The sequence below is a fragment of the Schistocerca cancellata genome, chromosome 1 (genome assembly GCF_023864275.1).
Source record: "Schistocerca cancellata isolate TAMUIC-IGC-003103 chromosome 1, iqSchCanc2.1, whole genome shotgun sequence".
Taxonomy (NCBI): domain Eukaryota; kingdom Metazoa; phylum Arthropoda; class Insecta; order Orthoptera; family Acrididae; genus Schistocerca; species Schistocerca cancellata.
The window spans coordinates 784,648,363-784,673,509 of NC_064626.1; the positions used below are offsets into that span (position 1 = coordinate 784,648,363).

Genomic DNA, 25,147 nt, shown 5'->3' on the forward strand with positions numbered 1-25,147 from the left:
ATATTGATAACGCAATCTGAATTAATCTGACGCTGAGCAGACTTTGGTTGATCAAATCTACTGACTTTTCTCTACATACGTGTAGCTGAGAGCAAGTGGCGATTGAGATCTGTACGCCCTGACAATGCCGCTGCCGCAGTACGTTACCCTGTTTACTCTGTGCGGCGATCTAACATGCAGCTGGCGAGATGTGTGTGGCGGAGGTGAGACGCTGGGGCGCCACCTGTGAATCGATCGCGACCGCGAAAGAAATGCAAAAATCTCACGATCTACCGTTCAGGCAGAAGGATCGCAATTTAATCTCTACCATAGCCCTGAAATCGCGGTAGATTTTTCAGTGTGTGACACCTTTTCGTTGGTCGTACTAAGTAACAATATGGCTCGCTTATACGACAGAGTTCACAAGGATACCAAACGTCAAGACTGGTAAACTAAGTGTGCCCTCGGCAATCGAGTAGTCCGAGATGTTTGAAGTCACATTGTCTGTACAGTAAGAACAACACCACAGGCTCCCCAGTCCCAACAACTCGCAAATGAAGTCAGTCTCAGGATAGGTCCCAAGTACCAACCACACATGCCAGAGCTTCGACCACACCAAAGTCCTGCACCCGAGTGCTTCGCAGCTCTCCAAAAAAAAAAAAAATCCGTTTTCCCGAAAAGTGCACGAACGACACCGCCTTCACCCCATCTTGAGCCAATCACAGGGCTCTAGAGGCGCTAAATCTGCCCTCCCACACGACGTCTCATGTCGAACCAGGGCAAGAGTTAAGAAACCTGCATCTCTGGAAAACAAAGGAACCGGCAATTACTGACTTTTTTAAGTTTTCGCAGAGGGGGAAGGGATGATTCTTCGAAGTCATGTCACTTCCCAGGGCAACAAGCGAACAGATACAATCTCAAAGATCATTATCTAAATCGCCTGTTCCTTGGAGCTATGAGGTGTAATAAAGATTCTATCTCTAAATGTTTCTAAGACGCCAGTGTTTCTTATACAACCAAGGCGGCCAATGGAAGTGGTTCATTGGCCTATTTGTAGTTCAAAATGGCTCTGAACACAATGGGACTTAACATCAGTGGTCATCAGTCCCCTAGAACTTAGAACTACTTAAACCTAACTAACCTAAGGACATCACACACATCCATGCCGGAGGCAGGATTCGAACCTGCGACCGTAGCAGCCTATTTGTAGTATCGGCAAACATGAAAACATGTGAATTTTTATTACACGTGGTTCTGCACACAATGTCTATTTTATGACTCACTGTGTACACGCGATTCTTCAGACCGTCGCCCCAGCCCAAGCTTCTGCTGGCTCCACGGTAGGTAGCGCGCATTGTTCTGCTGGAGTCCTGTCTCGATGAGGGGCTGTCCTGTCTGCCCTGTATGGGCCTGTCCGGCAAAATTTACTAAGGGACTGGCTCGTCGTCAATTACTTTCAACTCCCGACAAGCTGTTTCTACGAGCTAAGAATCAAAAATACCTCATGTTTTTAGTGCTCTACCAGTCTCCATCAACGTCTGCTCAGGCCCTTAACTTTCTCGAGTCTCGCTCAAGGTGCATCAGGTTGTAACAAAATCTTTATTTTATTTATGCGAAAAATAGGTGAGAGAGTAACTTGCCCTCTCTCAAGGTCGCTGATATGGAGTACCTGCCAGTACAATGAACCTAATATGGAAAACTTATGTTTTATGCAGACTGAAATGATGAATGAAAATTTGCACTAAACAAACCTGGGATTCCAACTCGAGCCTCCCGCTCACTAAGGAGATTTCTGAGACTTGAAAAGGTCTCTGCGACCATGTTGTTCATTTGATTAGAGTACCAACACCTGGGTTTCAGGTATGATCCCCGTTTCGTTTGATGCTGAGGTGCTGTTCCAGTACAGATGGAGAGCCTCTTCAATGCTGCTCGAATTTAGGGATACTACCAAGTGAGCTGCGGCGTGAATGAGAATTGGCATTGAGGAGGGAGGCGTGCTCAGGTAGTCTGTGCAGTTGTGCAAAGCCACTGCGCCAGGCTGGCGTAGTGGTTAGCGCATCTACCTAGCGAGCAAGAGACCCATATTCGAATCCCAACATTGATACAAATTTTCATTGCTTGCTTCAATCTATATGTATAACTCGTAGATGTTTGAGACTTGAAATGGTCTCTGGAACAATATTGTTTCATTTATATTTCCGAATTATTCACGAATGTTCGTTTCAGCCATTACAAGTTTCGGTTGTTAACTATCGTCACCATCAACCGGTAGACGGCGTCTTTAACATGTTTCTGCTAAGCGTTGGCAAAAACGTGCAATGACCGAAAAATTAGGTTGTGCCTTTCAAGCTTAGGACGACCAGGATGTGTGCTGCAGTCTGCAGCTGAGATTCGAATACGGTTCTCACTGGAAATCAGTCACACAACGTTGTTTTCATACAGAAAAGAAGTTACTTTTTTGTTGATGAGTTTAAAAGCAAAGAATTTGTATAACAGAATCACAGTAAACTCAAAATTGGTTTAGACATGTATTTACAGTTCACGTGATTGTGGAACAGTCACAAGGAAATTTTTTTATACATCTTGAAGAACAGGAGGAAATGAATAAATTAATCTGAATGTCGCACTGTGGCGTTGTTACAAATCAGTTCCTACTGATCATCAATTTATATAAAAAACTAGCTGAGAAACCTGATGTTGCCCGGATATTTATTTAAACCAATCTTCTATAAGTCCGTCTCCTACTCCCTCTTCTCTCTCTCAAAGCCCTCCTCCTCCCTCTAAATCAATCTTCTCCTCCTCTCTTCGTCAGTCTCCTCCCCACACTCTCTGTCCATTCCCTCTCTTCCCTCCCTTTCTCTGTCCATTCTCCCCTCCCTATCTGCCTCATCATCTCCTCCTCCCCCATCTCTGTGCCATTCTCTTCCTCCCCCAATCTCTGTCCATCTCCTCCTTTTTACTCTGTCTATCTCCCTGTCCACCGTCTGTATCTGTTTCTCCCCTATCGCTGTCCATCTCCTCCTCGTCCTATCTGTGCTTGTCTTCACCTTTCCCTGCTGTCTGTCCATCTCCTCGTCCTTCCTTCTCTCTCCACATTGTCACGCTCACCTCAGTAGGAGGCTATTGATTCGTACCCCTATAGTATTTTAACTAATTTGTCTAACAAATTTGACCGAAATCCTTCCAGGAATTTATGAGGAGCTTCTTACTCGTGGCTTTACTGGGATACGCACATGTCGAATATACACAGACGAAAAAATCGCAGCACCAAGAAGCAGTTGCGCGACAAAACGAAAGTTGGCAAGCGTGTTTCTACAGCTGAAAGATGATGTCTACACATATTTCGCGCCAGTTCCATATGATTGGCGCTAGTAGCACCACTATGAGCATGCAAACTGGAATTCCTTTAAATACACGGTGTAACGGTCGTGAGCCGTTAGTTACCTTTTAGATTGGACGTTGTGAGTTGATGTTAGCCAAGCATGCATTTAAAGCGACAGAGACGCTATTATGAAAACCACACTGAGCTTGAATGGGTCTGCGTAATAGCGCTACTAGATGCTGGATGTTCCTTCTGTGATGTTGCATATAGACTTGACAGGAATGTAGCCAATATATATGACTGCTGGCAGGGCGCTCACGAGAATGTACGGTTGCAAGAAGATCGGGCTCCGGACTGCCACATGGTACTACCGTGAGGGAAGACTATCGTGCTCGGCGTATCGTTCTGGCGCATCGTACTGCATTTGCAACGGCAATTCGAGCAGCAGTTGGCACTACAGTGGCACAACAAACTGTTACAGGTCAGTTATTACGAGGACAGCTCCGAGCCAAACGCTTTGTAGCCTGCATTCCACTGACGCGAAACCACCGCCATTCGAGACTTGAATGGCTTCGCGCGAGAGCTCGCTGGCGAGCCGGATGGAGGTAAGTTGTATGACAGCTGTTTCTGAATCTGTACCAGTGATGGCTGCGTGTCGGTTAGGAGGCGCCCAGTTGATGACCTGCAACCAGCCTTTCTGTGTGCTGGTCACACTGGAACCATGTTATAATCTGGGGTGCGATTTCATATGACAGCAGGAGCACTGTCATCGTTATCCCATGCACTGTGATTGCAAATTTGTACGTCAGTGTGATGATTCGACCTGTTATGCTGCCATTTGTGAACAGCATTCTAGGGGTGTTTTCCAATACGATAACGCTCGTCCCCGTACCGCTTTTGTAACCCAACAGGCTCCTCAGAGTGCCGACGTGTTGCCTTGGCCTGTTCGATCACCAGATCAGTCCCCGGTGGAGCACATATGGGATATCATCGACGACAACTCCATTGTCGTTCACAACCAACATTAAGCGTCCCTATACTGACCGACTAAGTGCATCAGGCATGCAGCTCCATCCCCAAAAACTGATACCTGCCACCTGTAAAACACAATGCATGCTTACATTCAAAATTCTAACGGTTACATCGGTTTTTAATGTACCAGAGTTTCACATTTTCAGTGACGTATGTCGCACTTACATTAAACTCCGACCATGCAATGCTAATCACGTAAATATGTTACCTAGACAAGTGTATGCCAAGAATTTCATTATTCTGCATTTGGTGTTGTGATTTTTTTCCGCCAGTGTATTTCACTCATCTTTAACATATTTTGCTCGTTTTTGTACACATACTTCTCCTGTATGTCTAGCGAATTTCCATTTTCTCCCTGTTTAGTGTTTATGACATCGTGTGTCCTGATTTATGTGCTGCGCAGTGACATAATTTTGCAAGTACATCCAGGAGTATATGTGCCTACTGTCTGTGAAATGAGTTGTGAGAGAGTTAGTAGATTGAAACGTCATGCATGATGAAGCACTTTCTCGCGCAGCTCAGTGTTTATGACGTCGTACCTCCTTAACTATGTGTCTTACAATGATTTACTGTTTTAGTACATTCAGCGGCACGTATGGATACTGTCTGCGAAGTATGTTTTGAGTGGAGTTAGTCGTAAAGACCTAGTAAATTTAAACGTCGTTCTTCATGTGACAGTTTTAATGCATGAGTAGCAGAAATGTAGTAAGCAACGAAATTTTTTACCTTCTTCTTTTTGTGGGAATTGTCAGCGAGTAAAAGTTTCGCAAAGGTTTGAAATTATGTGTAAAGTTTGTTGCAAATCTGTAAGTTCTCTCATTCTCAAATACCGGATATTGGGCAAGTACGTGTGAATAACAAATTTGTTTGCATGGCTACCATCCGCAGCAAGCACAGTAATATTCGTTTTGCAAATAAATCCGCCTTTTCTTGCTACAAAGTATTTAATATCTTCCAGACGCGTTTCCCCTTTTACTTTAAGGCATCTTCAGTGGAAAGTAGAATGATACAGTTTTATTTTGATATACGAGATTTGTAGATTATAAAACATCTCACGACTTATTTCATACGTAAATAAGTGATTACTTACAGTTACTCGCGTTTTTGGCTGGCACCTGCGTTTCCTCTCACCTGGTCGCATTTTGGAGGTCGCACAATAACTTTACTCAGGAAAAGAAAAAAAAAAAAATGGTTCAAATGGCTCTGAGCACTATCGGACTTAACATCTGAGGTCATCAGTCCCCTAGAACTTAGAACTACTTAAACCTAACTAACTTAAGGGCATCACACCATCCATGCCCGAGGCAGGATTCGAACCTGCGACCGTAGCGTAGAACCGCTCGGCCACACCGGCCGGCCTCACTTACGAAACACAAGTGCGTTCCTGTTACGAAGCCTTTTCTTCACATTTACAAATTGTTTGCATTAATTACTGTGGAACACTATTAGTCTTCCTTCAGTAGTTGTAGACATTTCGCCGAAAACTGTGATTTAAAGTCGTAACTACTGTGTCTCCACTCTATGTGTTTTCCTGTGCAGTTTGTTTACGTATATGTTACCAACCTAACGAAGTATGTGCTGGAAACTAAAGGCTGTTCATTTCTGTTCAGTTTATATTTGTGTGTATGTTGTGTGTGTGTGTGTGTGTGTGTGTGTGTGTGTGTGTGTGTGTGTGTGTGTGTGGTGAGTGCGTGTGCACGCTCATAGCGCAGCTATCGAAGTGGACAGGAAAGATAGTTGAAGGCAATGATACAAGCAGTGTGTATTACCAGTTTTGACTTATGTCAAAAAGACACCAACGTTTAACGGTAGCCGGCCGCGGTGGTCTAGCGGTTCAGGCGCTCAGTCCGGAACCGCGCGACTACTACGGTTGCAGATTCGAATCCTGCCTTGGGCATGGATGTGTGTGATGTTCTTAGGTTAGTTAGGTTTAAGTAGTTCTAAGTTCTAGGGGACTGATGACCACAGATGTTAAGTCCAATAGTGCTCAGAGCCATTTGAACCATTTTTTTAACGGTAAACCATTCAAAAGTAAGGATTACTGAGCAAGCCATGGAGAAATACAGAATTGGAATACTATGGGAGATATGCAAAAACAAAAGGGTAATGGACCAGACGGATTGGAAGATGTAGTTATAACTGTAATGATATAAAGAAAAGTAAATGGAAGTTGTCGTTGCACCGTTCGCTCGGCTCCCCCCGTCGGAGGTTCGATTTCTACCTTGGGCATGGGTGTGTGTGCTGTCCTTAGAGTAAGTAGTGTGTAAGGCTAGGGACCGATGACCTCAGCAGTTTGGCCCCATAGGAACTTACCAGAAATTTCCAAAATCAGTGGTCGATGTGCGAATGAAGTAACATCCTCCATTCCAGGAGATAATAAAATACCTAGAATGTGAATTATTAGAGGTATGAGATGGAAGCGTAGAGCTGAGGACAGTATTCCGTGGAAAAATCTAGATGAAACCTTTGTTTTCAATGTCCTAAACGGAAAAAATGCTGAAGATTAGATGGGTAGATCACATAATTAATGAAGAAGTATTGAATAGGATTGGGGAGAAGAGAAGTTTGTGGCACAACTTGACCAGAAGAAGGGATCGGTTGGTAGGACATGTTCTGAGGCATCAAGGGATCGCCAATTTAGTATTGGAGGGCAGCGTGAAGGGTAAAAATCGTAGGGGGAGACCAAGAGATGAATACACTAAGCAGATTCAGAAGGATGTAGGTTGCAGTAGGTACTGGGAGATGAAGAAGCTTGCACAGGATAGAGTAGCATGGAGAGCTGCATCAAACCAGTCTCAGGACTGAAGACCACAACAACAACAACAAACGGAAAAATCTCTCTAAACGTGTGCAGCTCTTTGGTTGTATCAAGATGAAAATCACGTCTACAACCTGGATATAATTATAGCTGCTATGTTTATAAAGCAAATGGAAGAATTCAATTTACTACGAAACTGCCTGAATTACAGACTATCATAATGTAAACAACGCAGTATTAATTAAATCGGCAGCAGGAGAGGACCGGATCGATAAATTCTCGTTGATAAAGTCTAGAAGGCGACGAAAACACATCTGGATCAAATTCGGTTGTTTTGGTTATGCGGAAGCAGAAAAATTTTCTGTCTGTACTATCCAGTGCTTTCTATTCCGGTGCATATGATGTAATATGTCTAAGAAGAGGCGTTCGTACATGGAAGGAACTGTGTTCCGTGCTATACTCACTTCAGTGAAGATGGTTCACCGGAAACTTGGACTTAATGGGAAATCATAAAAGCGCAAAACAGTGTTCTTCTGAAAATACGCATTATTATATTCATGATTTTTTCTCAGTTTGTGTTACTGTCGTTAATGCAGGTTGAGATTATCTTCATTTCTTTCTTTATTAGCTGAACCACTACGTCGTTTGTTCCTTATTCCTACGCAGTGGCTAGCACACTGGACTCGCATTCGGGAGGACGACGGTTCAATCCCGCATCCGGCCATCCTGATTTAGGTTTTACGTGATTTCCCTAAATCGCTCCAGGCAAATGCCGGGATGGTTCCTTTTAAAGGGCACGGCCGACTTCTTACCCCGTCCTTCCCTAATCCGATGAGACCGATGACCTCGCTGTCTGGTCTCCTCCCCCAAACAACCCAACCCTTACCGAGCGAGGTGGCGCAGTGGTTAGCACACTGGACTCGCATTCGGGAGGACGACGGTTCAATTCCGCATCCGGCTATCCTGATTTAGGTTTTCCGCGATTTCTCTAAACCGCTCCAGGCAAATGCCGGGATGGTTCCTTTGAAAGGGCTCGGCCGACTTCCTTCCCCGTCCTTCCCTAATCCGATGAGACCGATGACCTCGCTGTCTGGTCTCCTCCCCCAAACAACCCAACCCTTACCGAGCGAGGTGGCGCAGTGGTTAGCACACTGGACTCGCATTCGGGAGGACGACGGTTCAATTCCGCATCCGGCTATCCTGATTTAGGTTTTCCGCGATTTCTCTAAACCGCTCCAGGCAAATGCCGGGATGGTTCCTTTGAAAGGGCTCGGCCGACTTCCTTCCCCGTCCTTCCCTAATCCGATGAGACCGATGACCTCGCTGTCTGGTCTCCTCCCCCAAGTAACCCAACCCTTATTCCTTCGCTAAAGCGAAACAAACTACTTCAAAATTTAAGAAATACGCAGAAGTTTATCTAGCAAATCCACTTAGTGTGATGTCTCTGTTGCAGACGCTGTTGGGACTGGCACACGTGTATGGCGGCCGCTTCTTCCCCGGAGATGACGAATCCGGCCTGTGCGACCCTTTTGTCAGGGTTACCATCGCTGGAGGACACACTTTGCAGACAGAGGTACGCCTTGCAATTTCTCATTCGTCACTGCTTATTACACTCATTCGATTACGAACCACCCCTATGTAACATCGAAAAATCAGTGAGTATCTGCCAGGGCGATAGCTTGTAGTACATTGTACTGCCTACGCCATAACCCTGTACTGCTTTACCTATTCTTATGAGTTCCTTGATTCAACCTGAAACACAAAATACTAACATACTGAAGTGATGAAGGATATTGATAACATCGTACCGGTCACGAATATATTTACTGGTATTTCGGTTTTTGAAGCACGTTTAATTTTAACTATAGTGATATTTCCACATCTTCAGGAATTTGCCATGTATGTACTAAGGAAATACACTCCTGGAAATGGAAAAAAGAACACATTGACACCGGTGTGTCAGACCCACCATACTTGCTCCGGACACTGCGAGAGGGCTGTACAAGCAATGATCACACGCACGGCACAGCGGACACACCAGGAACCGCGGTGTTGGCCGTCGAATGGCGCTAGCTGCGCAGCATTTGTGCACCGCCGCCGTCAGTGTCAGCCAGTTTGCCGTGGCATACGGAGCTCCATCGCAGTCTTTAACACTGGTAGCATGCCGCGACAGCGTGGACGTGAACCGTATGTGCAGTTGACGGACTTTGAGCGAGGGCGTATAGTGGGCATGCGGGAGGCCGGGTGGACGTACCGCCGAATTGCTCAACACGTGGGGCGTGAGGTCTCCACAGTACATGGATGTTGTCGCCAGTGGTCGGCGGAAGGTGCACGTGCCCGTCGACCTGGGACCGGACCGCAGCGACGCACGGATGCACGCCAAGACCGTAGGATCCTACGCAGTGCCGTAGGGGACCGCACCGCCACTTCCCAGCAAATTAGGGACACTGTTGCTCCTGGGGTATCGGCGAGGACCATTCGCAACCGTCTCCATGAAGCTGGGCTACGGTCCCGCACACCGTTAGGCCGTCTTCCGCTCACGCCCCAACAGGACTACATCCAGCATCTCTACGATCGTCTCCATGGGAGAATAGCAGCCTGCATTGCTGCGACAGGTGGATATACACTGTACTAGTGCCGACATTGTGCATGCTCTGTTGCCTGTGTCTATGTGCCTGTGGTTCTGTCAGTGTGATCATGTGATGTATCTGACCCCAGGAATGTGTCAATAAAGTTTCCCCTTCCTGGGACAATGAATTCACGGTGTTCTTATTTCAATTTCCAGGAGTGTAGTAGAGAGTTGCTTTTTGTGAGGTTATAGTATGGCATATGGAATCAAACACAATTCAAGAATATCGCGAAAAGCTTGATAATTCCAGTCTTTAATCACAAACAACTACAATTTCTAATACTTTGCTATAAGAAAGAGAAATAAAAAAGAACACATCCAACAAATATCGACTGCTGACATACTCCACAGTGGCGATGTTAGTCTCCATCGAGGATGTCATCTGGATTCAAAAAACTTTCAAATTTCCCACTTCTCTTTGAATAGCAACGGGAACCTCAAGCGAATGGATTTTCATCTTTGGCAGTCATATCGCTTCTTCACTAGTGCTTTCATGTATTTATGTGGTGTGTGTATTACTGTCTGAAAATTATCGATCAGCAAGATTTACGTGGCCTCAACGGATTGTATTCTTGTCAAAAGTCTAATGTATAACAAGACGAGCAAATATCTCACAGTATCTCACAATAAATAGCATATTATTCAACTAAAGACCTTGCAGGGAAGTCTTTTGAGACTGGCTTCTTAAATCAGTTCTTAATGTTTTCTAAGCCCATTGTCGATTTTTCTAAACACTATTCTTTTTGTACCTAAGTCTTATACTATACACAAAATTAAAGCTGTACACTGGACTCGAAACAAGTCTTACATCTTGTTGTGCCTTTTGATATTACTCTTGTTTTATGATTGATTTTTGGAGCTCTTGATATCTAAAATTGTTCTTGTACAACCAGGTGCAGTTTGGAAAACTGGACCCGGTGTGGGACCAGACGCTACCCTTCCAGGATGTGGTCGTATGCTGCTCTTCCGGAAAATTCATCAAGAAACATCCATCCCTCATTATTGTGGAAGTGTTCGATTTGGATAAAAGTGTAAGATATTTCCATGGTTAATTTCGGGATAAGATATAAACCTAATCAAGTTGTTATTTTCAAAAGAGGCAGCGCTTGCTTTCACAATGAACCCCAGAGTGTCACATTATACGGGGTGTATCGTAATTAATAGCGTAAACGCGTACAATTGAATGAAGGCGATACTAGAAGCAAAAAACCCTCAGTACACATGAGCTCTAAAACGCATACCTTATGAGCTACTAGCACTTCTTCATCTTCGATACTGTGAAACAAATCTCTTCTTATGAAAGCTCTTTACTTTCCATATTTTGAGAGCTGGTAGTATGGAGCAAAACAAGAAAAAAAGTCTAGTAACCATGGCCTCCAACCTTAAGAGCTATGAGAACTTCTTCATCTTCATTACTGTGAAACATATTTCTTTTACTGAACAAGTGATTGTAGCTCTTAAGGTACGAAATTTTGAGCCCATGTTCAACAGACATTTTTTCTCCTTTTGGTCCATGGAAAGCAAAGAGCTTGCAGTAGATAAGATTTGCTCCACAGTATCGAAGGTTATGAAGTGTTGATAGCTCTTAAGATACGCGGTTTAGATCCTATATTTACTGAGACTTTTTGCTTCTGCTATCGTGTACTTTCGACTGTTTGCGTTGACGCTATTACTTATGATACACACTGAATATGTTTTATGCAAGTATTTTTAGTTGTATTTGTTGTGTCTAGACAAGACAGCCTAGACACAATGAGAGGAAGCCGAAAGGCACGCGCTTAAACTCACGCAGGCTGGCGTGAGGTCTGAAACAGGATACGTAATGAATGCTATAAAGAAAAGTACGTAGCTTCTGAATACTTAATTTTAATCCACATTTGTAGAACATCGCTCTTGATGATACATTAACAGAATCTTAATATCAATTGAATACGGCGCCTTGCTAGGTCGTAGCAAATGTAGCTGAAGGCTATGCTAACTATCGTCTCGGCAAATGAGAGCGTAGTTGTCAGTGAACCATGGCTAGCAACGTCGGCTGTACAACTGGACTGAGTGCTAGGATCTGTCTCTAGACCTGCCGTGTGGCGGCGCTCGGTCTGCAATTACTGACAGTGGCGACACGCGGGTCCGTCGTATACTAGCGGACCGCGGCCGATTTAAAAGCTACCACCTAGCAAGTGTGGTGTCTGGCGGTGACACCACAGTATTTTAATTTTCTGAGTTGGCACTGGCTGAACAATTTTAGTGGGAATGTCCGTGAATATGCAGCCACTTGAAGTTTTATTGTTTAATACCGCAGCATGAAGATGGATTATTTAACAGATTATCTGAGAAAAACAAAGTTAGATTGTTTAGACCAATCTGTAGACCGGTTGATATTTCACCCTCTGCCTAAGCCGTCAATGAAGTACAATACAGGAAAGAAATGAGTTATCAGACATATCACCCCGTAGTTAATATACATTTCCACAACAAGAAAAAAAGTTGTTTTGCGAGTCTGAGTGGGCTCATTCCATTTCTCCAACCTAGAAAAAATCCTTGGCACCAGTAGGGATCGAACGCGGGTGTCTTGCAAATGCAAGCTGAGAACTTATGTAAGTGGCAAAGTGTTAGTCACAGAACGATTAAAAATATACAGGATATCTGTAAATATTCATTAAGCATCTTGTGAACTGGTTGTAGGGAGCAAGTAGGAATCGTTTTTAACAAATGTTTTATTTGGAGATCATCTGTCTTTGTCATATAGGAATAAATATGAGCTATTCTGTGTTCTAATGTCTCACATCTGCATGTGGAGAGTGATTGGACTTGCTTCAGTTTTTCATGGGTGTGACGCCGGATGATGTTGTGAAAGGTGCACAATATTTCAACAAGACAACTGCTCATCATTTTCAGGTGCTTGTATGTATCTATGGTTGTTTGTATTAAGCCAGGAACTAGAAACAACAGAGAGGCTTCGTCCCGCCGTAGCCCTCAGTTGTTCACAGCCCCACACAGGTCACAGCAGTCCACCCACCCCACCGCGGCCCCACACCGAGTCCAGGGTTATTGTGCGATTCAGTCCCCATAGGAACCCCCCCCCCCCCTCCCCTTCCCTCCCCACCCCCCTGGGAACTTCTCATACCAGATACCAGACGAGTGCAACCCCAAATGTTTGCGTGGTAGAATAATTATGATGTATGCGTACGTGGCAACGATGTTTGCCCAGCAATCACCGATACAGTGTAACTGAGGCGGAACAAGGGGAACCAGCCCAAATTCGCCGAGGTAGATGGAAAACCGCCTGAAAATGCATCCACGGCACACCTGACCTCGACACGAATCCGCCGGGCGGATTCGTGCTGGGGGACTGGCACGCCTTCCCGCTTGGGATGCAGAGCGTAAGACCACGCGGCTAGCCGGACGGGCTTTCAGGTGCTCACTGACGTGTTGCTGTAATGGCTTGCCAATATGTGAGCTGGCTCGCTAGAGGAGGGTGGGCGCCAAGGGGTGATGCTGTAACGCATCGTAGACGAATCATAGCGGACGTCGCATCCTGACGGAGAAACAGGCCACGGTCTTTGCAAGCACGACGCGGGAACCATCTTACGTGTTAGTGCATTTCTATGTGGTCTCTCTGTTCACAATGAGTACCGTACTTCTTATGGGGTCACTAGAACTCATAGGGTCTTAGCTTACATCATCAGGGGCGCCGACTTATAAAAAATATTGGGGGGGGGGGGAGAGGGCATACTTGCGATCTTGCCCCGGGAAATCTTTTAAATTTTATATGAAAAATAGTGAGTTTTAAGGATTTTTTAAACATTTTAGAGTCCTATGATCAACATTAGAACCCCGAAAACTGGACTCTCGATAACTCGACGCTTCGGGAAACTCGACAAGCCTGACACATTTTTTGGTTTTGAAAAAAGAAACAAAACATAAACACACAAGGTATTTTCGTAAAAAGCTAATTTAATTTACAGAGACTATTACAGAGCAATGAATATACAGGGCTGTTACAAATAATTGAAGCGATTTCATAAATTCACTGTAGCTCCATTCATTGACATATGGTCACGACACACTACAGATACGTAGAAAAACAAAATTTTGTTCGGCTGAAGCCGCACTTCAGGTTTCTGCCGCCAGAGCGCTCGAGACCGCAGTGAGACAAAATGGCGACAGGAGCCGAGAAAGCATATGTCGTGCTTGAAATGCACTCACATCAGTCAGTCATAACAGTGCAACGACACTTCAGGACGAAGTTCAACAAAGATCCACCAACTGCTAACTCCATTCGGCGATGGTATGCGCAGTTTAAAGCTTCTGGATGCCTCTGTAAGTGGAAATCAACGGGTCGGCCTGCAGTGTGCGAAGAACGGTTGAACGCGTGCGGGCAAGTTTCACGCGTAGCCCGCGGAAAATTGGCTCATGCCACAACTGGAGACCGACGGCGCCGACTTCATCTTTCAACAGGATGGTGCTCCACCGCACTTCCATCATGATGTTCGGCATTTCTTAAACAGGAGATTGGAAAACCGATGGATCGGTCGTGGTGGAGATCATGATCAGCAATTCATGTCATGGCCTCCACGCTCTCCCGACTTAACCCCATGCGATTTCTTTCTGTGGGGTTATGTGAAAGATTTAGTGTTTAAACCTCTACCAAGAAACGTGCCAGAACTGCGAGCTCGCATCAACTATGCTTTCGAACTCATTGATGGGGACATGCTGCGCCGAGTGTGGGAGGAACTTGATTATCGGCTTGATGTCTGCCGAATCACTAAAGGGGCACATATCGAACATTTGTGAATGCCTAAAAAAACTTTTTGAGTTTTTGTATGTGTGTGCAAAGCATTGTGAAAATATCCCAATTAATAAAGTTATTGTAGAGCTGTGAAATCGCTTCAATCATTTGTAATAACCCTGTATAGCTCTGAAAAGACTGAAATTATATTTAAATAAATCCTAAACTATCATAAAAAAATAAAACATAAAATATTGCTGCCGCACAGTAACAGCACTTTGATTAAGAAGTAAAGTAAATAATTTAACATTACTTTGAATAAGGCTCAGGGTTCGTTAAATAAAAACTGTATCTCAATGTTATTGCTTTAATACAGTTAATGAAGTTAATACAGTATGCCTAATACTTTCGGTCAAAACTTATGTAAATAGCGGGTATTAATTGGGTCTTACACCCTAAAAATATTTAAGTATTTTAAAATAACTAATACAGTACTAAACTAGTACTAATATTTCGAAACTGAAAATTTAACATTATGTATGTATTTAATTCTTTATTTTATAATGATTTTTAATATTGTTCTAAATGCCATTATTAGGGCTAGAGTGTCTTTAGAAAGGTGCAAATGTCGACCGCCTGATTGGATTACTGAATATGAATTCGTTGATGACTGGTCGGATATCCAATTTTTCCAAAACATCTCGGTGGGCATGAAGAACAGCCAAGTTGTTCAATCGCTTCTGTCCCATTGTTGATCGGATGTATGACTTCAGATGTCTAATGGCGCTAAATGACCGTTCTGCTGTTGCTGTTGCTACTTGGAGAAGCTTAATGCACTTCACTACTTCACATAACATTTCTCCAACTGCAGGCACTTGTGTAATTTACTTTATTACGGCTAACATATTCAAGTGTAAGCGCAGTCTCTTAATGTCTAGGTCATTTTTGAAAAACGCAGTTGATTTTTCCAAATTTGTTTCACCTCTGTTTGCTATATGCAGCGCTCTTGTTCAACTGCAATGACCCGTTTGAGTCCAGTTGAAGCAAACCACTCAGTAATGCAAGATTGCACCATTTCACAAACTTCAATGTAAATAGCTTTGTAGTATTCCTTTGGGGCTTTGAGAGTGTGTGGTGAGCAGGCTTCGTTGTTTTCATACTTCTTTGATATACTTCAATTCCGAAGAAGTAAAGGATCATCAACTTGTGAAGATTTTTCTTTTAAACACAATTCCCAAAAGTGTTCAAAAATATCAGGCCTTCCATTCAGTGTATAAATCAAGCCCTCATATATTTTTTCCAGATCAGCAACATTTAGATGAGGGCATTGAATTATTTCATTAACATCCTCTACTCGATTCATTGCATGGTAATAAAGACGTAAAAAGAAATAAATCTTGAATTGTAACATTGACTCAAGGTGGCCTGCACATTTGTAACCTACCTCTGCAGAAAATGTTTCAAAAAACTCTAGAAGTTCTTCAAAGTTTATCAATATTCTCAAAATGCTACAAGCTGGCGTAGTCCATCGAGTCAGGCAAAGGGGTCGTAGACCAGCTTGGTCGTTGGCGCTCTCACAGCGAATGCTTCTGAAAAGTCCCATCCTTTAGTTGGATTGCTTACAGTGTTTATTAAGTCCTTGGCTAAAGTCATAATATCCCTCATAGAGGTAAGATGGCGGAGACTGTGTACAACTGCCAATTCTAAACTGTGAGCAGTGCAGTGCACACAATTTGCTTTTGGTTGTATATCCAAAACTAACTGTTTTAGTCCTTTGAACTTACCTCTCATATTCCAGGCATCATCATAAAACTGTCCTCTTAACTTACCAATTGACAAGCCAAGACGAGCAAAAACGTCTTTTATAATACCAAGCAGAGTTTTTGATTCAGTTTTAGGAGTCTCGTATAAGCCAATAAAGTCTTCATTGATCATCGACAATACAAATACAAAATGACACTTGTCCGTGATCAAAGAATCACTTGTTTCGTCATCCATAATAGAAAAATGTTCAGTCTTCTTGATTGAAGCCAATACCTCTCTCAACACAGACTTTCCTAGTAGATCAATGATCTCGTTTTGAATATCGTGGGACGTCCACTTATACCCCAAACGCCCTAACCAATCTTTAAACTGAGCTATGCCATTCTTGCGGAGTTCCAACAATTGAAACAAAATTGAATTTACATCTTCGTGCCCTCTAATTACTAGTACTTGTCGGCATAGAAATTGCTTTCAATTGGGAGGCCACACTTCGGTTAGTGATAAAATTTAGTTTCAGAACACCTTCTTTATGCGTAAACGTATTTTCACGAAGACGAAATTTTTCTGAGACCTTTTTCCAGTTAGAAAACCCTACGGAATTAAATGCAACTTCTTATTTTTTTTTAAGAAAATTGTAATAGACTTTAGCATCTGCCTCTTTGCCAGTTTTGCAAAAAACTTTTTTGGTAGATGCTTCATATTCTAGCCATGTATATTTGATCAACCAAGGCTTCTGAAAAGATATTCCGTTGCCGGATTGTTCATGTTTCGGCAGTGAACAGTTCTCGCCTGAAGACGACGAAGCAATTGATGATTCAATAATTGTTGAAGGTTGACTTGCAGTATCATCAACTTCCAAGCTCGCCTTTTTGGTGACAAATTTATCCATTGCATACTTAATTCACAATACAGTAAGAGACTAAAGTAAACGAATAAAATATAGTCATATAAAATAATCCACTAGACATGAAAGTCGGAACACTAAACATGTCTGCAGCATGCACTGAACGAAACTATCCACACTGAATGACTGCGACAGCAGAGTGGGCTTTATATAGCCGCGGCGTCATAATGTCTCGAAGCGTCAAGGCGACACGAGGTGGAGGGTTCCAAGCACTTCTGTTCCAGTCCTTTTGATGGCGCCACGGCCGAAGCGCTGGCATGCCGACGCCAGATTTTACCTGAAGGTTCGCGCACCGAGACAAATTCTAAGTGTGCCCACAGCACCGTAACAGTATCATGGTTCACATCACTCGTTTTCAGTTAACCTGCTTACTACCGTAATAATTATTTGTTTTAACTCATTAATGAATTTATTTTAAAAGGCAACGATCGTCAAACAAGGAAAATAAAAAAATTCCAACATAATTTTGTGATTTTACAAAGCATAATATAACTAATAACTTTATTAAATTATTGGGGGGAGGGGGGGGCTTCGCCCACACATGCGAATTTTTGAGGGGGCTCGGGCCCCGTGAAGCCCCATGGAGTCGGCGCCTGTATACATCTTTTCAAACGTACACTTGACCTCCACTTAATTTTTATTTAACGTACAATATTTTGAAGAAAACTGATGGGGTTGCTACGGGCAGCCCTTTGTCTCCCTAGTAGCTAAACTTTCTATGGAAGACTTGGAGGACAAAATCGGGGGCTTTGAAACCTTAATATTTCTGGAGATATTTGGACGCCACCTTTGTGGTATGGTCGCATAGGACAGTAAGGCTTCCTTCACTTCTGGAACACCATAACTCTTTCCATCCGCGTAACTGTTTCACCAGAAGTGGAGAAAAATGTTGACCTCCCGTTCTTGGATATCGTGGTCCATAGAAAAGAAACTTTTTCCTTGGATCACCGTGTTCCGACTCATTCTGACCTTCGTCTACGAGCTACGAGCTGCCATCATCCATCCCATCTCGTTCAGAGGGTTTTCTTAGTCTTTGAGACCTTACCCAACTTCGCTTTGTGTTTGTCCAGAACGGCTACTCTGAGAAAGAGATTCGAAATGCATTTCAACCTGCGCGCCCTAAAAGTCAAGAACAGCCAGAAGGTACGAAGAACTGTACGGAGATGATATTCCTGTCTTATGTTGATGGCGTGTCCCTTAAGGTCGACAGGCTATTCAAGAAATATCTTCCGTCGTCCAACGCGAGTGCAAACGATTCTGTGATCTACTAAAGATAACCTAGGTCTAAGGAATCAAGGAAAATATAAAATCAGCCGCCAGTGTGGGAAACCAAACATTGGCCAGACGAGTCGCACTGTTAAAGATAGATACGAAAAATATCGACGTCATACCAAATTAGGTCAGCCAGAAGAGCCTGCTATTTCTGAACACTGTCTTGACACAGGACATAGCATTAATACGGAAAGACAAAGATCCTTTAGTCCACCTCCAAGTATTGTGACTCCATAATTGAGGAAGCAGTCAAAATAAGTATGAGTAACGGGGAATCGAAGTCAGAAAACAGTCTGGGCGCCAACAATCTGGTCGCGCGCGTTGGGCCGCGACTTGCAGCCGCGTTTTTCCCGCTTCGCGCATGAGTAGACCGTTGCTCGTTTCTTCGGCGTGGTGCTCTGGATGTCGACGTCCGCTAGGATGACGTTATATGGCCATTCCTTGGCGCTTACGCATTTCTAGTAGTCAGCACAGCAACACGTCAGTAAACACCTGAAGATGAGGAGCAGCTGTCTCATTGAAATATTGTGCAACTGACACAACAATATCCGACGCGATTCCCGTGAACCACTGAACCAGTTATTATGTCGGGAAAGTCTGAACAGCACATGTCATTGGCTTTTATTATAACGAAAACGAAAAATGCTCCTGTCACAGCACAAAAAAAGACTAATATGTCTTGGACAGAATTAAATGGTTCAAATGGCTCTGAGCACTATGGGACTTAACATCTGTGGTCGTCAGTCCCCTAGAACTTAGAACTACTTAAACCTAACTAAACTAAGAACATCACGCACATCCATGCCCGAGGCAGGTTTCGAACCTGCGACCGTAGCAGTCGCGCTGTTTCGGACTGAGCACCTAGAACCGCTAGACCACCGCGGCCGGCGACAGAATTCAGAATGTAAAAGTAGGGAACTAGCTTTTCGACTTATCTGTCAGCTCCGAAGGCATTTAAATTAAAACATTTTGACGTATTCTCGCTTTTTTACTTGTTAGTATTAGTATTCATGTCATAATGCATCGTGTCAATTAAAGTAATGTGATACGTTATATCATGTCGACACATGTCATCCTACATGGCATTTGTCATGTCGTGCGCTATGACACAGCGCGTCATTAAAGTTTAGGGTGTATGCATCCCCCATTCTGGGGAACTTCCTGTTATAGATGCATCTCCACTCTCGGATACTTCCTTTTATAGATGAATCCCACTCTCCAGAAGCACATACATTTGTGTCTATTTGTAGGGGGTGGGTTTAAGGGAGAAATGATCCCTGCCGGAAAAAAATGAACTCCCTCCCCCACCCAGAAATAAAAAATATTATTTCAGCGCCGTCTCCCCCTCCCCCTCAGGAACGAATCCACCTTCCGAAATTATATCCCCCAGAAAATTTTTTTTTGCTATTACATGTTTGTTCTTCAGCCATAATATTATATAAGATGACTATCGAATCTTAAGGGTTTTGGACACAGGATGAGGGACTTTAGCATGATGCAGATGTGCCAACAATTTGTAGCTAAGGAGCTCACCGTTCTGGGAAAGTAGGTTTAACTCGTAAAGCAATACGAATATGTCAAGATGTTTTGATTTAAATGTTTTTGAAGCTCCCAGATAAGTCGAAAAGCTAGTTCCTGTCTTTTACATCCATAACTCTGCCCGGGACATATTCACCTTTTTGTGCTATGGTTGGAGAATTTTACGTTCTGGTTCCCAGCATTTACTCTAGCATAATTTTGACATTACACCGCGACAGCTTGGCAGCCGATGTAGCTTTTTGTTTACTGGGGCAACAACTGATCCGGTATAGGTTTTTTTACGAGTATTGTCTTCTGAACCATATTTCTTATGTCGTGGCAACGGATAAAGCTTTCACAAAACAACAGGACGATCATTAATTACATGTATTTGTTTACTTACTAATGTTGTAATAATATGTAATCGTAAGAGGCGCGAAACAGCAGTATTAACGTGTCATATACTCTCATCGTTTCTGTACCGCTCATTGTTCCTCTACCGCAGCAGCTTTACGTAAAGCAGTTCAGCTGTTTACATTTGTAGTGATTATAAGAATCAAAGTAAATCAAAAGGCTCTTTCATCCAGCAAAGAGGAGAGCGTTGCACACGCTATACGGCTCCTTTGTTCATGAAGCAAGAAAAAGGAATATTTCCTCTACCGCAGCAGCTTTACGTAAAGCAGGTCAGCTGTTTACATTTTTAGTGATTATAAGAATCAAAGTAAATCAACAGGCTCTTTCATCCAGCAAAGAGGAGAGCGTTGCACACGTTATACGGCTCCTTTGTTCATGAAGCAAGAAAAAGGAATATTTCCGGATAAGAATTTTACTTTCCACTACAAGTCAGCAGTGTGTGTCATGAGAGTTAAAAAACGCTCTCTATAATTCTTGATGCCAAAAATAGGTTTCTGAGGTATTTACATTCAAAGCCGGTGGACTTGTTCCAATGTTTTTGAGAGAGTAAAACACATTCCATATTCTTAAAGTGATAATTTGGAAGATATAAGACTACCATAACCTTTCCATCCGACGCAAAACGCCATTCAGCCACAAATTCGTTTTGAGCACCTTTGTGGACAGATGCATTGTCCCGTGAATATTGGAAGTCCGATTTACAAGTCCAGGCGTCTTCTTAAGTATTTTTCTAACCGTTCGGTCCAGAAGACATGTGTACTTTGCAATAGTTCTTATTGTGCTATTTGCAGGTAACTGCTAGGAGGAGAATCAATTTGCTAATCGAGAAAGTACTGGCGTCACTGTTTCCAAGAGATGAAATCGGCACTTTGTCTACGGTTTCGTTTCTGGCGTAACGTGATGAGCCCATGTTTCATTTACAATGAACAGATGACATACAAAATTAGTTGACTCGTTTTTAAAGTGGTTCAAGTATTGCAGAAAAATTAGATGTCGCAGTTACTTTTTATCAGAATTGAATAAATGCTACACACTTGCACATATTATCTTTTAGCTAATTTTTCACGTAAAATTACAGTACTGTTTCCTCTGATGTGCATATGCACTCAACTGTATCACATGTCCTCCATGACCCAACGTCGAGTCTGATATTGTACACAGTCTCGATGTTTTCAAAATGGTTCAAATGGCTCTGAGCACTATGCGACTCAACTGCTGAGGTCATCAGTCGCCTAGAACTTAGAACTAATTAAACCTAACTAACCTAAGGACATCACACACATCCATGCCCGAGGCAGGATTCGAACCTGCGACCGTAGCGGCCGCTCGGCTCCAGACTGTAGCGCCCAGAACCGCACGGTCACTCCGGCCGGCTCTCGATGTTTTCGTCCGTTATTTACGTGGATGAGAAAGTCACTTATCAATAAATTCAGCCACTGGTTTCGTAACTGTCAAAAATGAGGGATCATGCTCTTTACGAGCTTTCGCCAACTTTGTATAAATTTTAGATGGTGATAAACCATCCAAAAGAATGAACATTATGACGGCGTTCTAATTTATCCAGTTGAACTAAATATATAAACATAACTATCCCGCAGCTCAAGTTCTTAATGATGATATAAAAACTCACCGTCTCTGTACCTAGCGGAGTAATTTCGTGACACACCCCCCACCCCCCAAATCCCGTTTTCGATGTTGTTATATAAACAGACAACCTCAGCAGCCGTCGTATCTAACAGCCAGTTGTCAAAAACTGGTACTTATAATAAGTCAGCTTGACGGTTTCAGACTTCCCTTCCAGATGGATGCTATAACGAATCTGAACTACTTCAATGAATTGGTTCAATTAACTTTCTACAAGCTCGGAAGTAGAAAGAGGCAAAAATTCAATCATTTGCATAGCACCAGCTTCATAAAAGTCCCGTGGCTTTTCAGAAGTTGGCATTCGGGGTACTATCTCCGCTCTTGCCTTTAAATATCGATTACTCGTTCACTTCAGGCTTCAATAATTCCAGTATTCTCAACGAAACTCAATCATCAAAAATATCAATCTCCTCCTATGAAAAATTATTTTTAAAAACATTGCTGGAGAAAGTCAGCGATAACAATGCAGTATTTGAAATTAATTATAAAACAGTGTAGATCGTAAGGCACGTTAATGACAAGGTGATCGGTTTTCATCATTACATGATAATAATTAATAATAATAATACTTGTTAACATCGAGTATAGATTTAAGTGTCAGGAAGTCGTTTCTGAAAGTATTTGCATGGAGTGTAGCCACGTATGGAAGTGAAACATGGACGATAAATAGTTTAGACGAGAAGAGAAGGGAAGCTTTCGAAATGTGGTGCTACAGAAGAATACTGAAGATTAGATGGGTAGATCACATAACTAATGAGGAGGTATTGAATAGAATTGGTGAGAAGAGAAATTTGCGGCACAACTTGACTAGAAGAAGGGATCGGTTGGTAGGACATGTTCTGAGGCATCAAGGGATCACAAATTTAGCATTGGAGGGCAGCGTGGAGGGTAAAAATCGTAGACGGAGACCAAGAGATGAATACACTAACCAGATTCAGAAGGATGTAGGCTGCAGTAGGTACTGGTAGATGAAGAAGCTTGCAGAGGATAGAGTAGCATGGAGAGCTGCATCAAACCAGTCTCTGGACTGAAGACCACAACAACAACAACAACAATAATAGTATACGTGCCTTGCGATCTAGACTGTTTTGTAGTGAATTGCAGATTCTGCTGAGGAAATCAGATGCAAATTCCGTGTGCTACTTCCACACAGACATTCACTTTAATATTCTTGATTGATAATAGAATCTCTTCTCATATTCAACGGAGTGTTTTATTAGGACGTAGTTTACCGTAACATGGGCGTTGACTATCAGCGGTCAACAAGGGCCGACATGAGCTTCTACCGCGCGGTGAATTTCGCTTGGTGGACAATAGCAGTCAGGTGGCTGCGCGGAAAATACTGCCGTCGTAGTGTTAATGCGCGCTCACGACATGAAACGGATGCATGCTAACCTCTTAAATACACAATTCCAACTTTACAAAATCATAACCAATATAGACAATAATCTTACTAAATATTTAACATTATGCTCGTAGAATACATAAGACCTATGATTAGCAGCAAAATGAGCGGTAGGAGACATGGTGAACTGTCTTGATATTTAGTTACGCTGTAGTTCTCACTAGCACTCTTGGTAAAATATCGATATAACCATACATCGACGTTCCTCCTAAAATTCTCGATATCTGTATAGTCTATATTTTTTCTACAGTTCCTGGCGGAGGTTCGAGTCCTCCCTCGGGCATGGGTGTGTGTGATTGTCCTTAGGATAATTTAGGTTAATTAGTGTGTAAGCTTAGGGACTGATGACCTTAGCAGTTAAGTCCCATGAAATTTCACACACATTTGAACTTTTTTTAATTGTACAGTATAAAGATATATCGATATCGAAATGGCAATATCGAGCGTCGATATTTTTATTTTATATTTTTTTCGTCCTTTTCGGTAATATTTGAAACTGATCTTTTGAAATTGTAGTAGAACATAATTTTACTTTCACCGTGTGAAGGAGTCTTACTACTTTATGACTGTGTGAAGCAAGTATAGGTGGCACAAAGAAGAAGGCCAGTGTACTCGGGGTGGCGGTGTGAATGAAATAAAAAGATTCCTGATGTGAAGAAATAGCAAAACCGTTGCGTTAAAAAAGTGTCCTATTTCTTCATATCAGCATTCTTCTAAAACAGTTGATGAAAATGATGAACAAAAATCTATATGACAGTATTGGGCTTTGCGGTCAGTAGCGACGTGTGAGGGGAAAAGCTGATGTAATCGGTGCTCGGCGCTGCCAACAGAAACTGAAACCTTTAACTTCACCCCGCAATTTCGACATTACGGCTGCTAGGTCTCTGGCGAAAAAAAAAAGGAAGTCATCATTAAGAGTTCCAGACAGATCCAATATTTGACGAAACCAAACGAAGGACATCTTTTATTGCACCACTTACTTGCAGTTACCATTGTTAGCAAAGTGGTTATCGCCAAGCGTGAATGTGTATCGTTTTCCTTTCAGTTCTTGCTCTAAGGGGGATAGGCAGGCTCCTAGCTTGTTGAAGTACAGAATATCTAATAAATAATAAATTAGTACTTAAATATACATCTCTAAAACTGGCAATTTGTTTACAATGTGCAGCCGAAATTTTTATAGGCTGGTACGTCGATATGTTTTCTTCGATACATCAATGCGTTTTTGTGTATATCGAGCGTCGATAATAGTATTATTATAAATATCGATATATCGGATTACCGGTATTTTTAAAAATATCAACAGTTCTAGTTCTCATCTTGCCCTGGCACATTCTTACAGTAAATATCCTGAAAGTCAACTGTTGAACGTGTGAGGCTTGCTGCGGTGAAGAGGTGAGACGGTGCCTGCCTGGTTGCGTTGCCAGGTGGTGGGGCAGCGACGCGAGGAATTGGTGGGCCGCGCGCTGACGTCAGCGGCGGTGCGACTGCAGGGCGAGCCCCACCGGCCGCCTCCGCTGCGTTGGCTACCGCTGCACCGCGCACAGCTGCACGCCGGAGACCTGCTCTTCTCTGCAGAGGTGCTGCAGGTGAGCCGAGCACTGCACCTACAAGTACAGCCGTGGCTAATCAAACGTCAGGCGATCGGACTGCACCTACAACTGTAAAAATCTACACCGATTCCGCAAACAGAGATTTTGCGCAACTGAGCTCGCTCTGCTCCTTCATGAGGTCCTTAGCGCTGTAGAAGATGGCCTGGCATTTGACACACTTCCCCGCA

At 43.0% G+C, this 25,147-nt stretch overlaps 2 protein-coding genes across 2 annotated transcripts in view; both read left to right on the top strand.

The window, feature by feature from the left end:
• The window catches only part of LOC126103083 (otoferlin-like), a 189,455-nt gene extending 178,683 nt beyond the window's left edge, over positions 1–10,772 (top strand). Inside the window, exons 13-14 of the mRNA XM_049912329.1 lie at positions 8,545–8,664; positions 10,614–10,772. Coding sequence (XP_049768286.1) covers positions 8,545–8,664; positions 10,614–10,772 — 279 coding nt within the window. The remainder of the gene's footprint in view (positions 1–8,544; positions 8,665–10,613) is intronic.
• Positions 10,773–18,215: 7,443 nt separating this feature from the next.
• The window catches only part of LOC126103249 (otoferlin-like), a 159,481-nt gene continuing 152,549 nt past the window's right edge, over positions 18,216–25,147 (top strand). Inside the window, exons 1-2 of the mRNA XM_049912330.1 lie at positions 18,216–18,260; positions 24,795–24,956. Coding sequence (XP_049768287.1) covers positions 18,216–18,260; positions 24,795–24,956 — 207 coding nt within the window. The remainder of the gene's footprint in view (positions 18,261–24,794; positions 24,957–25,147) is intronic.